At 37.5% G+C, this 16,618-nt stretch overlaps 1 protein-coding gene and 1 long non-coding RNA gene across 2 annotated transcripts; one reads left to right on the top strand and one right to left on the bottom strand.

Annotated features, from left to right (window-relative positions):
- Window positions 1–3,236: 3,236 nt before the first annotated feature.
- LOC147842412 (uncharacterized) lies at window positions 3,237–11,845 on the bottom strand. Its single transcript, XR_015499708.1, has 2 exons — window positions 11,347–11,845; window positions 3,237–5,691 (listed from the first exon to the last, which is right to left on the bottom strand). It is a non-coding gene; the product is annotated as an uncharacterized LOC147842412 (long non-coding RNA).
- LOC147842413 (uncharacterized) lies at window positions 4,138–11,790 on the top strand. Its single transcript, XM_087268173.1, has 2 exons — window positions 4,138–5,688; window positions 11,347–11,790. The coding sequence occupies exons 1-2, from the start codon at window positions 4,626–4,628 to the stop codon at window positions 11,361–11,363; spliced, it is 1,080 nt and encodes a 359-aa protein (XP_087124299.1). The 5' UTR covers window positions 4,138–4,625; the 3' UTR covers window positions 11,364–11,790.
- Window positions 11,846–16,618: the final 4,773 nt, after the last annotated feature.

Raw genomic sequence — 16,618 nt, 5'->3', positions numbered from 1 at the left:
CACAATACCAATGTTTTAACTTTAGTTTAGAAGAGTTAAAAAATAATATTTAGTAGAATAACCTTAAATTTACAAAAATGTACAACATTTATTATTTTAACCAATTGCCATGTATATTAAATCTATTCGAGTTTAAAAATGGGCACCACAGTGGCTCAGTGGTAAGCACCATCGCCTCACAGCAAGAAGGTTGCTGGTTTGAGCTCCGGCTGGGCCAGTTGGCATTTTTGTGTGGCGTTTGCACGTTCTCCCTGTGGTTGTGGGTTTTTTCCGGGTGCTCTGGTTTCCCACACAGGCATGTGGTATAGGTGAATTGAATAAACTAAACTGGCCTTAGTGTATGTGTGTTAATGTGAGAGCGTATGGGGGTTTTGCAGTACTGGGTTGCAGCTGGAAGGGCATTCGCTGTCTAAAACATATGCTGGATAAGTTGGCAGTTCATTCCACTGTGGCAACCCCTGACAAATTAAGGAACTGAGTCAAAGGAAAATGAATAAATGAATGTTTAAAAATCCTAAACTCCTTAGCATTCTTATTAAAAGATATGACGCTATACACATGCATATGCACAGTTAATGAATACAGCCCTTTATGAGCTCAGCTGAGTTTTCAAAACTTTCCCCAAACATACAGTAGTAAACAATTCCTTTAAAAATGTCTTCATCTTGTATGAAGTTTCTCAGGCCGAGATGACTAAGACAAAGACACAGGCAGAGCTTCAGTCCTCAAGGGAGCTCCAGCGAGCCTGATTAGTGCATTCAGTGAGCGAGTTGAGAAATCGATTGCTGACCCCGACTCCCTGAGATGCACACCATCACTCTGAGGCCACGCAGCCCAACAAACACACACTTTCAAAGCAGCCCCATGAGCAGTGCTTTGTGCTCCCTTACAATGTGGAGGAATCATGGGGAGAGAAAAAAAAACAGTCATTGCCTAAGGAGAAGCGTGCCTACATTTGTCTCACAAAAGCACGTCTATGTATTTCTGTAGTTTATTATGGGAATGCATCACCACAGGGGTTGACAACATAAACACGAGAGTACTCTTTGTGAGAGGCCGATGGGGAATATGACAAGTACAGTTGATTTTGTAGGGGTTGTTCTGTGCATGTTAAAACTTTCAAACTAAAAGCTAAAACTCCTTTTAAAAAAATAATAATTTTGGGGACAGAATACATTTTGAATGCCATATAGAGTTTTACAAGGTGTTACATTAATGTGTGTAGTATAAACGAATCAGGTATTTTATAAAAGAGTAATTCTATGCAAATGTTAACCTTGCCATGAAAAAAAAGTTTTCACTAAAATATCTAAAGTATTTTATAGTGCTTTAAAAACACTCAATGTCTTTGTTTATGTTATCAAACTATTATATTTGAGTTACCAAAATCACACAAGTGTCAATTTTACATCTGTCACATCCATAACACAAGTTTTCCTCATAACAGCGAAAAATGTCAAATAAATTAAAATCAATCATTTTGTTGTAGAGAGAGACAACTCTTATCCTTTTGATTAACATTGCTTTTCTTTAAGTTGTGTAGTTTAATTAACAGAATTTCTATAAGTATGTGGTAGACGAAACTCACTAACTTTTTTTGTCACATCCATAACGCAAGTTTATTTTCCTCATTCAAAAAAATAATAATAATAAAAAAATAAAAGTTAACAGATTGATTTTTTCCTGATCCTTTAACTCTGTGGTTAGTTGTTTTGGAAAATATAAACAGATGTTTCAATATAATTGTAACATACAGTTGAAATCAGAATTATTAGCCCCCTTTTGATTCTTCTTTTTTTTTCTTTTTAACATTTCCCAAATGATGTTTAACAGAGCAAGGAAATTTTCACAGTATGTCTGATAATATTTTTTCTTCCGGAGAAAGTATTATTTCTTTTTTATTTTGGCTAGAATAAAAAGCAGTTTTTATTTAAAAAAAAATCATTTTAAGGTCAAAATTATCAGTCCTTTTAAGCTATATTTGTTTTCGATAGTCAACAGTAAAAACTAACTACATACAATAACTTGCCTAATTACCCTAACTTGCCTACTTAAACTAATTAACATTCTTAATCCTTTAAATGTCACTTTAAGCTGTATACAAGTGTCTTGAAAAATATCTAGTAAAATATTATTTACTGTCATCATGACAAAGATAAAAGAAACCAGATATGAGTTATTAAAACTCTTATGTTTAGAAATGTGTTGGAAAAATCTTCTCCATTAAACAGAATTTGGGGAAAAATAAACAGGGGGACTGATAATTCTGACTTCAATTGTACTTTCTTTGTGAATTTATGTTTTGAGATTTTACTGCAAATGTCACATCTATAATGTTGGAATAGTTCAGAAGCAATACTCAAACTCATATTTATTTTTCCTATAATAGTAAGTTTTGGGTTTGCAATTTCAAGTTATAAACTTCAAATTGTGAAACGTAAACTCAAAATTACAAGATGCAAACTTAAAATTAAGATGTATAATGGCTTTTTATTATTTAATAAGTTTTTAATTAGAATTATATGTAAAAAAGTGTTTTAATCATTTTAGTTTATATTTAAAAGTTTTCAGTTTGAGAGCCAAAATATATAAATGTATATATATATATTTAGGGTTGTGTATAAAGAACCAGCTAAACTTAAAAAAATGGTTTCAAAATTGTATAAAACCAAGGATGATGCACTCACTCATTTCAGTGTTGTTTATCAATTCCTGACTTTCAGTCATCATCACAAAGTGAACAGCAGTGAGCAATTTTTACAGTTTTACCTATCTGCCAGGATCTGTGACAAGGACCTTATTTCATATACACATGTCATTTATTACAATTGGCACTATGACTGACCGCAGCAAACTTGCAAGTTAAACTTGATAAAAAAAATTTAAAAAGACAAAAACAGTGTCAAATGTACAGAGGAAGTACTGTACCTCTAAACCAGGGGTGTCAAACTTAATTCCTGGAGGGCCGAAGCCCTGCACAGTTTAGTTCCAACCCTGCTCCAACACACTTACAGTACCTGTAGGTTTCAAACAAGCCTGAAGGACTCAATTAGTTCGATCAGGTGTGTTTAATTAGAGTTGGAACTAAACTGTGCAGAGCTGCGGCCCTTTTGGAACTGAGTTTGACACCTGTGCTCTAAACGGATAAAACATTTGCTTCAATGTGGCATTAATCTGAAGGAATACTTCATGTTTAGTTCTTCCAGCCATAAGTCACGCAACAACAAAAACAGATACAACTAATATTAGCATTAGCAGCATCTCGCACAGAAATAAAGACATTCACATTAAAAATTAAGGCCATATTAAAGCCAGCTATTATTGTTGTATTTGCTGTTGTGACGGGTGTTAATAAGAGTATTAATTTAATGCATTTCACTAATAGTCCCTCCTTTTTAATTTTCGTGCATTTGTTTTGCATCAATTTGTTTAGACATGTGTTAGAATTTAGTTTTCACTCTATTTGTGTTGTTTAATGAAAATAGTTTTATATTTGTTTTGCGCGCAACGTTACTCCCGGTTGCCGCGCTACGTCACTTCCGGTTGCCGCGCAACGTCACTTCCGGTTGCCGCGCTGGGTTCTCAGACCGCATTGAGCGCGCTGAGGAGAGGTGAGCTTTTAATGGTGCTCCAAGGAAAATCGTTCTAAAAGTTGTCAGAACTTTAAATAAGCTTTAAATATGCGATTGTATTGTTTGTAAGAGTGTTCTATATTAACTAGGAAGTACTTTTCTTCATGTGGATGGATAAAATTAATCACTTTACTGAGCACAGTTGATTGAGTATGTGTGTATAAGTATGTATACTGGACACAGTGATTTCGAATGACCTTCTAACACTTTGTAACTGCTATTTATTTGTTAGGTGGGGAAATTTACAAACGAAATCATATCAACTTACTGTGCTGTTTTCTGATTCATCCAGGTATTGTTTTATGTACATTTATGCTTCTTTGTGTTTACATTTGTTTCGCAATTACATTAATTTCTAATATAAAGTTAGATAGGGGAAGATTAATTAATATCACAATGTATGGAAATGTAATCATTTGTTATTTTTATTTATTTACTTTTTGTACACTTTTGTGATCTGTTTACCCAGTTTTAATTGGGTATGATGTTATTGTTATGCTTATTCAGACCGCATTGAGCGCGCTGAGGAGAGGTGGGGAAATTTACAAACGAAATCATATCAACTTACTGTGCTGTTTTCTGATTCATCCAGTTTGCTCTGATCTGACGCTTGAGTGACAATAAACCCACCATCAGCAGTACCAGTGGCCTGTCTCATTATTGTACACAACGCAGAGAGTGCGAACACCGGTTACAGTGGTGCCGTGACCCGGATGAAGATCAGCTCTTCTGGAATCTTCATCCAAAGATCAATGTCGTTTGGTCGCCGGTGGATGCTGCACTTCAATCAAGGTTTTGATGAACTGTGATAGAGAGCATTGCACTTTCATCAAACTGGACACTTCACTATATCCTTTCTTTATTTCTATTTGAATTTAATATACCTGTTTTCCTGTTTAACATATATATTTTTTGGTAGTTGTTCTCCGATGCTGGTTTATCTATTCTAAAATTTTATTCAATGTTTGATCATTTACATGCCAATAAGTAGTAATGGCATATGGTTTCAAAGCAGACAGTTTTAAGGGTGAGGAGAACATGTCAGATTTAACTTTCGGAAGGGGAAGACTTTTTGCTAATTCATCTACGCCTGTTGCAGGGAGGGGTAGTGTGGGACGAACTTCTGAATTTTGTTCTACCCGGGTAACTGAACAAACACCTAGTCAGTTAAGGAGTAACCCATTTTTGGCTAGCCCAGATTTAAATGATACTGCATGGCAAAATCTCATAACACACATTGCTCAAGAAGTAGGACAGACTTTGATTTCTGTTCAAGGTGGGGGAAGGTATGGGGAAGGAGAAACTAATAATGCACAGACACAGAGTCCAGTTGCTGGTCAGTCATTCACAGAAACACCCTCACTTAATTTGACAGGAGTCAAATTAGTCATGCAATCTGAAGTAAGAGAGCCTCCTGTGTTCCGAGGTGATGGAACAGATAAGTTCACTGTGCATGAGTGGGAGGATTTACTGGACACATACCTGCGTAAAAGAGGCATACCAGCTTCCGAGCATTATCATGAAATCCTTTCCAGGCTGCTGGGTAAGGCCAAAGACATTGTAAAAATAACCCTACGCAGCAACACATCTCTAAAACCTTCTGAGAACCCCAGAGTGATATTCGATATCCTAAAGCAACATTTCAGTGAAGTCAGATTCTCCTCTATGCCTTTAGCAGATTTCTACAGCACAGTTTCCGTTATTGGAGAGAACCCAGTTGAGTATTGGGTCCGGTTGAATAAGGCTGTGGATGCTGCTGAAGAGGCTTTGAAAAGACTTGGGCGACAGATGGATAATCCTTGTCAGGAGGCAGCCATGATGTTTGTCAAATACTGTCCGGACCCCAGCTTGTCAGCCGTTTTCCGTTTGAAAGCAGCAGACAAGTGGACAGCGAGTGAGGTACAAGAGCATCTAGACAGATATCAGGTTGAGCAAAAAGAACAGTTGGCAATTAAATCTAAGCGCAATGTTACAATGAGGAATGTTGCAGTTCACCGACAGTCACTCGTGGAGAATGAGATGATGGCTAGTGGCTCCCCAGTCGTGGCATCTGAACATTCTAACTTGAGTATTTCATCTTCTACACAGAATGATGATAACTGTATGAAAACACTCATCACCTTACTTGACCGTGCGCTCTCCCAGAATTCTCAAGCTGAAATGAGTAGTCCTCGACAGAGCCAACCGCCTACGAGAGCTTGTAAGGTGTGTCGTTCATATGAACATTCAACTCTCTCACACTGCCGACGTCAACGACTCTGTCTTGCTTGCTTCCAACCTGGGCACATAAAAAGAAATTGCGTAAATAGTCAGCATGGCTCTGGCAGCCAGATAACACAGCAATCGCAAGGTTCACCGACTTTAAAATAGTCGACCCACACCTGGAGAGGGGACGTGTGGGTAGGGTAGGACAAACCCTCGAAGATGTAGATCTTAAACAAGTTTATGAGAAGGCATGTGCGCAGGCTCCGGCTGAAGTCAAAGTGATCGCACAGAATATGCAAACTTTAGAAGTGTTTGATGAATTGTTTTATGCACCTGTCTATGTTAATGATAGATTCCAGATAAAAGGAATGTTGGATTCAGGATCTATGGCATGCACTTTTAGTGAAGCGGTAGAAAGTCGGATGCTCTGTGAAGATGTGTTGCCAAAACCCTTACCTTTGTCCCAGGAAATAATGCTAATTGGATGCGGAGGTAAAATAACCAAACCAAAATGCATGTATGAAGTCGAGCTAAAGGTGTATGGTGAAAGATGCTTGGTGCCTGTTCTAGTTGTACCAGGGCAACGAGACGATTTGATAATTGGTACCAACGTTATTAAGTTTCTCATGCACCAAATGAAGATAAGTGATGATTACTGGAGGATTTTGTCTGACAGTGTCTCAGGGCCACCTACGTCATGCGAACAATTCCTTGATGTTATGGCAAATACTTGCCGCTGGAGAGGCGGTATTCCGCCACACAAGGTTGGGACTGTCAAGCTTCGCCAGTCAGTTACTCTAATGGCCAAACAAGAACACCTTGTGTGGGGAAAGTTACCAAGAGACACTGCTATATCGCCTGGAAGCACTGTAATAGTGGAGGCCACTTCTTCTAGAACCATGCCACGGGACATTATCATAGGTCGTGTTGTCACACCCTTGTGGGGAGATCATTGGGTTCCCCTGAAGGTCACTAACCTGTCAGATAAGCCAATCACCCTCAAAAGGAATTGCAAGTTGGCTGATGTGTATCCGTGCCTTGCCGTGGAGGATTTTGAGCTGTTTCAAGGTTTCAGTGGAGTCCAGTTGCCCACACCTGATAAAGATCCACAACCTGTTACTGCAGGGGACCTGAAAAAGAGACTGGAGACTGTTAGTCTCAGTGATGTTGACATAGACTCTTGTTCTGCCAGTGATACGGCAAAGGAAAAGCTAGTCCAATTGCTAGAGACTTACCATGATGTATTCTCCAAACACGCCTTAGATTGTGGGGAGGTCAGAGGCTTTGTTCACTGCATCCACTTAACTGACGATCGCCCATTTCGACTTCCATACAGACGAGTACCACCCGCTCACTACCAAAAATTACGTCAAGTTCTCTCAGAGATGGAAGAGCAAGGAATCATACGTAAATCAGTAAGTGAATATGCCTCACCTTTGGTCTTAGTATGGAAGAGAGATGGCAGCTTAAGGATCTGTACGGATTTCAGATGGCTAAATGCTAGGACTATTAAGGATGCGCACCCACTCCCGCACCAATCAGACTGTCTTGTTGCCCTCGGTGGTAATACCCTCTTTAGCACGATGGATTTAACATCGGGCTTTTATAACATCCCAATGGCTGAAGAGGATAAAAAGTACACCGCATTTGCAACACCTGTAGGTCTTCATGAGTACAACAGGATGCCTCAAGGGTTGTGTAACAGCCCAGCATCTTTCATGCGTATGATGTTAAGTATCTTTGGGGACCTGAATTTTAGTAGTTTGCTGTGCTACTTAGATGACTTGCTGGTGTTTGCACCCGACGAGACCACAGCCTTGGAGCGGTTAGAGATGGTATTCCAACGATTGAGAAGCTACAACCTTAAATTAAGTCCGAAAAAGTGCCATCTGATGCAAGCGTCTGTTAAATTCTTAGGCCACATCGTTGATGGAAATGGTGTTTCCGTTGATCCTTCGAAGGTTGAAGTCATAGCCAAGCTCTCAAAAACTGACCTCATGGAAGAGGACGGGTGTACTCCGTCTGTACGTCGAATAAAGTCTGTCTTGGGAATGATCCTCTATTACCAACATTTTATTCCAAATTGCTCTTCAGTTGCCAGACCATTGTTCTCCCTAACAGCTGGGCAGAAAAGAAGAACAAAATTAAAAACTGAGGCTAAGGCAGGCACATATCGAAAACTGAAGCCAGTTGATTGGACCCCAGAATGTGATGATGCTCTCTCTAAGTTGAAAGAGAGTTTGTTGCAGAGCGTGGTTTTAGCGCATCCCAATTTCTCACTTCCCCTAATCCTGTCAATTGATGCTTCTTTGGAAGGACTTGGAGCTGTGCTGTCACAGATACCAGCTGGTGAAGAAAAAGCACGTCCCATTGCATTCGCAAGCAAGTCCTTAACCAACTCTCAAAGGAGATATCCAGTGCACAAGCTCGAGTTTTTAGCCCTAAAGTGGAGTGTGTGTGAAAAATTCAGTCACTGGTTAAAGGGCCACACATTCACAGTGTGGACCGACAATAACCCCCTCACTTATATATTAACAAAGGCTAAACTCGATGCTTGCGAACAGCGCTGGGTATCTAAGCTTGCTGCTTATACTTTTGATCTCAAGCATATTGCTGGAAGTAAAAATACTGTAGCTGACGCTTTAAGCCGGGATCCGTTTGCGCGAACCATTGCTCGTAGGCTCATAACCGAGCAATATGGGAGTCTGCTTTCTGAGGCTGAAACTGTCGACAAAGATGGAGTTCAGGACACCTTCCGTTTGCAAGCAAACAATCTATATGTGTCAACTCTGACAAGCCCAGTTTCCTGTGATCAAGTGACAGTTAAAACTCTTTTGAACCTATCGGAGCAGTGGAAAGCTGTAACTGAGCTAAGGGCTATGCAAGCAATCCAATATATCCAAGATGCAACGACTACTGGATTTGATCCAGTTTCAGCGATCCCTATCGAAGAGATTCGTCGGGGTCAAGAAGCAGATCCCTCGATTTCTAAGATAATGCCCTATCTGGAGAAGCAAAGAAGGCCATCAAGACGAGAGGTGGTTGCAATGGATGCTGTGACTCAAATTCTTCTTAGGCAACTAGATCGTTTGAAGGTTCAAGATGGAGTAGTTTACCGTGTTTGCAAGGACCCATCAAGCACACACAAGAGGTTCCAACTTGTAATGCCTAGTAGCCTTAAGGCTAGAGCCTTAACTGGTGTGCATGATCTTGCTGGACACCAGGGAAGGTCAAGAACTCTTCAACTAGCTCGACAACGCTTTTTCTGGCCTCGGATGGAGCGTGACATAAGAGAGTATGTTAAATGTTGTCAGAGGTGCATATTGGCCAAAACACCAGAGCCATCTGCTCGAGCCCCACTTGAGAACATCAGGACTTCAGCCCCTATGGAGTTAGTGTGTTTGGATTTTTGGAGTGCGGAGGACAGCAAGCAACGCTCTGTGGATGTATTAGTCGTGACGGATCACTTTACAAAGTTGGCCCATGCTTTCCCATGTGTAAACCAGAAAGCAAAACAAATTGCAAAAAAACTGTGGGATCATGTCTTCTGTATTTATGGTTTTCCATCTCGCATTCATACAGATCAAGGGACCAACTTTGAAAGTACCCTCATCGCAGAGTTGCTTAAGCTGGCAGGTGTTGAGAAGTCGCACACTACGGCATACCACCCCATGGGGAACGGAGGAACAGAGCGATTCAATCGGACCTTGGGCAATATGCTTCGCTCCTTGCCTCTTAAGGAAAAACAGAAGTGGCCCGAACAAATACAGACTTTGACATTGGCGTATAACTCCACCGTGCATGAGACCACGGGTTATGCGCCATTCCAGTTAATGTTTGGTCGCATTCCCAAGCTGCCAGTTGATGTTGTATTTGCGCAAGCATTACATGATCCTGTGATTGTTGATTATGGCAGTTACGCAAAAGCACTTATGTCTTACCTTCATGAAGCTGCATGCATTGCGCAGAAACACACAGAGAAGGAGCAGAAAAAGCAGGCTAAGAATTACAATCGGAAGGTCAAGGGCATGTGTCTGAACGTTGGAGATAGGGTGCTTCTTGCAAACAAGAGTGAACGAGGAAAGAAAAAACTTGCAGATAAGTGGGATCCAACTGTTTATACTGTAAGAGACAGAAATCTTCAAACAAACATATACAAGCTGGTTGACAACAATGGAAAATGCAAAGTGGTGCATCGCAACCTGATACTGGATATTAGCTTCTTACCAATTGAACAATCTCAAGATGAAGAAGATACTCAGCCTACTGCTGAGAATGAGGAAACAGAGTCTCATGCACCAGAGTTATCCAGTTTGGAAGAGGAAGAGAACTTTGATGGAACGGAAGGATGGATACTTGATGGACAGGATGAGAGTGAAAGACAAAAGCCTGAAGAAGATGATGACATAGGATCCAGTTGTTCTAATCTAAGTGAAGGCAGTTTCTGTGAACAAGACCTTAATGCAACTGAAGTCAATGAGGGTAGTCCTGATCCGGTGTCCGATTTAGAAACTGCGTCCTTAGCCAAAAACTTTGAACCACGACCACATACATTAAATGATCCAGATGATAACACCATATCTAACGCACCAGCACATTGTCCCACTGACACACAGGGTGTTAAAACCCGTGCAGGTAGAATGGTAAAAAAAGTTAGCCGCTTGATAGAATCTATGGCGCAAAGGCCATTTTATGTTCAGAGGGTTGGCTCACTTTTAACAAGGAGATCAGGATCAGTTCTTTCCTTATTTTAGATCAGTTTTGTGATGATGCAAAAATAACAATTAAGTATGTGCGCCGTAAGAATTTCAGTTAAAATCTTACCAGATTATTGTATGTTGTACAAGGCAGCATATTGTTCTAAGAATGTCTAGGACTTGATCAACCTTGGGCTTTTCTTAACCCGTTAAGTGGGTAACTTGCAATGTTGAACTGCGAATAAGATTTGCTAAAAATCTGGTTATGATAGATCGATGTCATCTCGGTCAGGATATTAGTGAAATTCAGGAGGGGTGAATGTGACGGGTGTTAATAAGAGTATTAATTTAATGCATTTCACTAATAGTCCCTCCTTTTTAATTTTCGTGCATTTGTTTTGCATCAATTTGTTTAGACATGTGTTAGAATTTAGTTTTCACTCTATTTGTGTTGTTTAATGAAAATAGTTTTATATTTGTTTTGCGCGCAACGTTACTCCCGGTTGCCGCGCTACGTCACTTCCGGTTGCCGCGCAACGTCACTTCCGGTTGCCGCGCTGGGTTCTCAGACCGCATTGAGCGCGCTGAGGAGAGGTGAGCTTTTAATGGTGCTCCAAGGAAAATCGTTCTAAAAGTTGTCAGAACTTTAAATAAGCTTTAAATATGCGATTGTATTGTTTGTAAGAGTGTTCTATATTAACTAGGAAGTACTTTTCTTCATGTGGATGGATAAAATTAATCACTTTACTGAGCACAGTTGATTGAGTATGTGTGTATAAGTATGTATACTGGACACAGTGATTTCGAATGACCTTCTAACACTTTGTAACTGCTATTTATTTGTTAGGTGGGGAAATTTACAAACGAAATCATATCAACTTACTGTGCTGTTTTCTGATTCATCCAGGTATTGTTTTATGTACATTTATGCTTCTTTGTGTTTACATTTGTTTCGCAATTACATTAATTTCTAATATAAAGTTAGATAGGGGAAGATTAATTAATATCACAATGTATGGAAATGTAATCATTTGTTATTTTTATTTATTTACTTTTTGTACACTTTTGTGATCTGTTTACCCAGTTTTAATTGGGTATGATGTTATTGTTATGCTTATTCAGACCGCATTGAGCGCGCTGAGGAGAGGTGGGGAAATTTACAAACGAAATCATATCAACTTACTGTGCTGTTTTCTGATTCATCCAGTTTGCTCTGATCTGACGCTTGAGTGACAATAAACCCACCATCAGCAGTACCAGTGGCCTGTCTCATTATTGTACACAACGCAGAGAGTGCGAACACCGGTTACACTGTGCTATACTACTCAGATAGTTTGGTTTGTAATTGCTCATTGCATTTCCTAATGAAAGTGTTAAGTATTTCCTTATCTGACAAATTGTCAGTTTAAAGTTACAGCCTACTAGACGTGGCAAGCATTAAAATTAAAAAAATAAATAAATAAAAATTTCTATTAGTTTGTTTCTTTATTATTTTTTATAACTCTCTACAAAAAATATTGGAATGCAGACTTAATAATTGGAATCACTAAAATACTCAACCCTATTTATAATTATCTGTAATTAAGCAGAATTATAAAAAGTATTGTTAATTAAGATTCCACAATTGAGAGAGAGAGAAAGAGAGAAAGTATAAAAAAATGAGATATACACGCAAGTGTGAGAAACAAAATATGAATTGTAAAATAAATTAACATTTGTATTAGCAAAAACTGGCTTCATTGCTTATCTTAAACACAAAGCTAGAAATAATCAAAATCTGCCACCTCCTGCGCAAGTTTAGTGGCTCCATTACTCAAATTCAAGAAATTAATTGCTTCAAATTATGCAAAGTACAAAATTATGCAGTTGTTAAAGAGGTAACAAATGTTTGGATTTAGATTAAGAAACTGAGCAAATAAATATATTTCCATCCTGCAAATAATGTTCTGTGAGCTACAGAGAATCTCTCACTAAATGAGTTGTACAACATGGCGCACACAAAAGAAAAATCCTGATGAAAAAGAGTTTCAAAAGCATCAGTGCTTTCTTTCTCCATTTGTTGTCATTGTTCAAAGTGAGTTTTGTTCATTTACACATGCAGTAATGTGCAGTTGAAGTCTTTTGTTTATGAATGCCACACTTGCATAACCATTATTCATTGTGAGACTGTCATGGGCAAGATGGTATTTAAAGCTAATTTGCATATTCATAAATCAAAAATATCATGCATGAAAACAAAGCTGCTTCTGCTTTTCTTTGTGTTCAGGATAAAGAAAGGAAGTAAGAAGTTGCGGTCAAAAGTACTGAAAATGCACAATTTTCTCTTTGAGAGGGTCAGTCATGTTGATGATAATGAAACTGCACAATGAATTCTATATATCCGCTTTAGAAAATGCCTTCGAAAAGAATCCTATACAGTCAGATTGTAATACTGAAGCACCACTTTACTCCTTTATATTCATCGAATGCTCATTGTACATCTGAATAATAGCGCTGATTTGTTCTGATTGCTCATCTATTGAGGTATAGAAATGTATGAAATTGTTTTTCACACTTAACTATCAGACAGTCCACATTTCATTATATATTCAATAGAGACAGCAGACAGAAAAACAAGTAATAGGATTGGAACACAACACAGACAGACTCAAACACAAACAACTCACTAAATGTTACAACAAAGCTTCAAGATTAACAATAATTTCGGAGGAATGTTTCTATAGTGAATATGACAGGGTAGATGATGCAAAAATGAACAAACTACATAAATTCTAACAGGTATTTTTTTACCAACATTCAACAAACTTAATGGCTAATTATAGATTAAACATTTGGTTAAATGCTAGTAATACAATGACACATGCTTGACTATATGTCTGACCATACATAAATTTTGGAACAAGTTTGAGAATACGGTTTTTAATGAATAAATTCAAAATAACCGAGCTGGTCGGGCACCATCAAAATAAATAATGTTATTTCAAAATAATGTTGATATAAGGCAGACTAATGCACTAGGTAGTTACAAAACACTGGAACTAGCCACCAGACCTGAATCTACATGAGCCAATTTCACTGGTTCAATACTGGACTATGAACTCAGTAGTGATGTAAGCTGTACAACATCAACATTAAGCAATACACTAAAAAAAGGGAAAAATGTTGGATGTTGTAATCGAGGCTATATTTTTGTGCGTCATGTGCTTCATGATAAAAATGATGGAACGTATATGTATAATGTTATGCAATTAAAATGAAAATGACAAAATCACCTATTACAACTTTGAATGCTATACAGTTGAAGTCAGAATTGATAGCCCCCCTTTCATTTATTTATTTTTTTAATATCTCCCAAATTATGTTTAACAGAGCAAGAATATTTTCACAGTATGTCTGATAATATATATATATATATATATATATATATATATATATATATATATATATATATATATATATATATATATATATATATATATATATATATATATATATTCATTCATTTTCTTGTCAGCTTAGTCCCTTTATTAATCCGGGGTTGCCAAAGCGGAATGAACCGCCAACTTATCCAGCAAGCTTTTACACAGCGGATGCCCTTCCAGCCACAACCCATCTCTATGAAACATCCACACACACATATATATATATACATACACACACACACACACACACACACACACACACACACACACACACACACACACACACACACACACACACACACACACACACATATATATATATTTCTGGAGAAAGTCTTATTTGCTTATTAAAAGCAGTTATTAATTTTTTAAACATAATTTTAGGGACAAAATCATTAGCCCCTTTAAGCTAAATTTTATTTCGATAATCTACAGAACAAACCATCATTATACAATGACTTGCCCAATTACCCTAACTTGCCTAGTAAACCTAATTAACATAGTAAAGCCTTTAAATGTCACTTTAAGCTGTATAGAAGTGTCCTGAAAAATATCTAGTAAAATTGTATTTACTGTCGTCATGGCAAAGATAAAATAAAGCAGTTATTAGAAATGAGTTATTAAAACTATGTTTGAAAATGTGTTTTAAAAAAAATCTGCTCTTTGTTAAACAGAATTTAGGGCAAAAAATAAACATGGGGGCTAATAATTCTGACTTCAACTGTATATGATTGAGGCATAGAAGGGAACAGTCCTGCAGATAACATGACAGGTAAATGGAACAAACATCAACTTTCTCGATGTGTGTCTTTAAACACTGGGATGTTATTTTAAAGCGTTATGTGTGGCATGTATTCACCTGATCACCATATACCCATGTCTAGCTCCAATTGTGCTGGATTAGATCAGGAGTTCCCAATCTTTTCAGCCTGTGACCAGCAAAATAACAATGCCATTGACTCGCAACCCGTACATTCCTCAAGAGTAGTTATAAATATACAAATGTTGCACACACAACAATAGGCCTATATAAACAAGCATGTTGACAACATAAAAAGTCTAACAACCTTAGACTACAATATATAAAGTCATTTATTAATTGATTAAATTTAATATTAACCTCACCTAATTAGACCAGTGACACAATCTTTTCAGCACAAGTCCATTCTTGGTTTAATTTTGGAAAACACCGCTAAAAGATTATCCTCAATGTTCAGTTGTCCTTTATTTATTTATTTTCAATGTATTTGATTGCCATAAAGGTGTCAAAAAGTTTAACCTGGTGCTTTAAAATCAACCTTATGCAGTTGACGCTATTGCGGAGTTGTTAATCTAACATAAACACAATCCTATATAAAAAAAAAAGAAAATTCAATTCAGGGCTGATGGCTTTTTTTTTTTTTTTTTTTTTGCATGTTGTTGCTTTATGTAACTATTAACTTCTATTTTGATTTTATGTAGGTTATGAATAAAACATGGTAATTTTAATAAAGTTTATTTGACTTTTGGAAATCACAAAGTAACCTCCTGTCATTGTCCTGCGACCACCCAGAGTGTCCCGACCCCCACTTTGGGAAATACTGGATTGGACCATACTAAAGTATGAGCTAATACTGTTCCCCTAAAATGATGATGGCCAAAAATTGGGTAATAACCAAGAGTTGTAGGAACTAGACATGTCTCAAGTGATCAAGGATCCGAATCAAGGCTAGGCATGGAACATTAACCGGTTTCAAGGTGTAGCACTTGAAAAAGTCACGATTTTAAAACCGCAAAAAAATGTTATACCCCTTCTGCTTTATAGGTTTCAAATGCGTTTAAGGGTATGTTTAAGAGTTTTCTGTCTTTCAACAGCATTTCCAGCAGTACAAGACCATCCACGTCAAAAGCTATTGTTATTATATATTTTAGCAAACCTTTGAAAAACATATCACCAAGCATGCTATGGACCTGAACAGTCCAGTGGCTTACTTTATATCCAAAGAAAACAAATTAATGAAGATAGCAGAAGTTAATTATTTATTAAAATTGTTTAGCCTGACATATTTACAGTTCCAAATTATTTCAAATGTTTAATAACGTAAAACATGTTGTTTATTGCCTCTCTGGCTCCACCGCTAACTGTACAAAAAAAAAATAATAAAAATACTAATGTTTTTGCTTCTTACACTTTACACACCTGAAACTTGCCTACAGCACTTATTTATTGTTGCTCTTATAGTTGTGTAAATTGCTTCCTTGTCCTCATTTGTAAGTCGCTTTGGATAAAAGAATCTGCTGAATGACTAAATGTAAATGTAAATGTTGTATTCAATAGAAAAAGGTTTTCATACTGTCAGAATCGTATACTGCCTTATGCCTAATAAAATCCCAGTCTACATAAGAGAGTCAACATTTGTATGTCAAACATTTTTAATAACTTTATTGCACTCGAAATGTGCACTAAACATGCATTATTATAGGAATACGCAAGAATCAGATTAGGACTTTTATTAAACCGGGGGTACTAAAACCTTATCGGGACATCCCTAATATGAACTGTGTACAAGTTCCTCTGATTAGATAATATTCTGACGAATATTCAATGACTAAAAAGTTTACAGTCTATAAGATGTTTGAAAGTAACCACCTTTCAATATTGGACAATGTCAGCTTTGTATTA

The sequence above is a fragment of the Danio rerio genome, chromosome 9, assembly GCF_052040795.2.
Source record: "Danio rerio strain M-AB ecotype USA chromosome 9, GRCz13ab, whole genome shotgun sequence".
Classification (NCBI taxonomy): Eukaryota; Metazoa; Chordata; class Actinopteri; order Cypriniformes; family Danionidae; genus Danio; species Danio rerio.
The sequence above is the reverse complement of the archived record's forward strand: the minus strand, read 5'-3'. Positions and strand labels throughout refer to the sequence as shown.

Coding starts and splice junctions, on each gene's coding strand:
- LOC147842413 (XM_087268173.1), top strand. CDS start 4,626: ATGGCATATGGTTTCAAAGCAGACAGTTTTAAGGGTGAGGAGAACATG.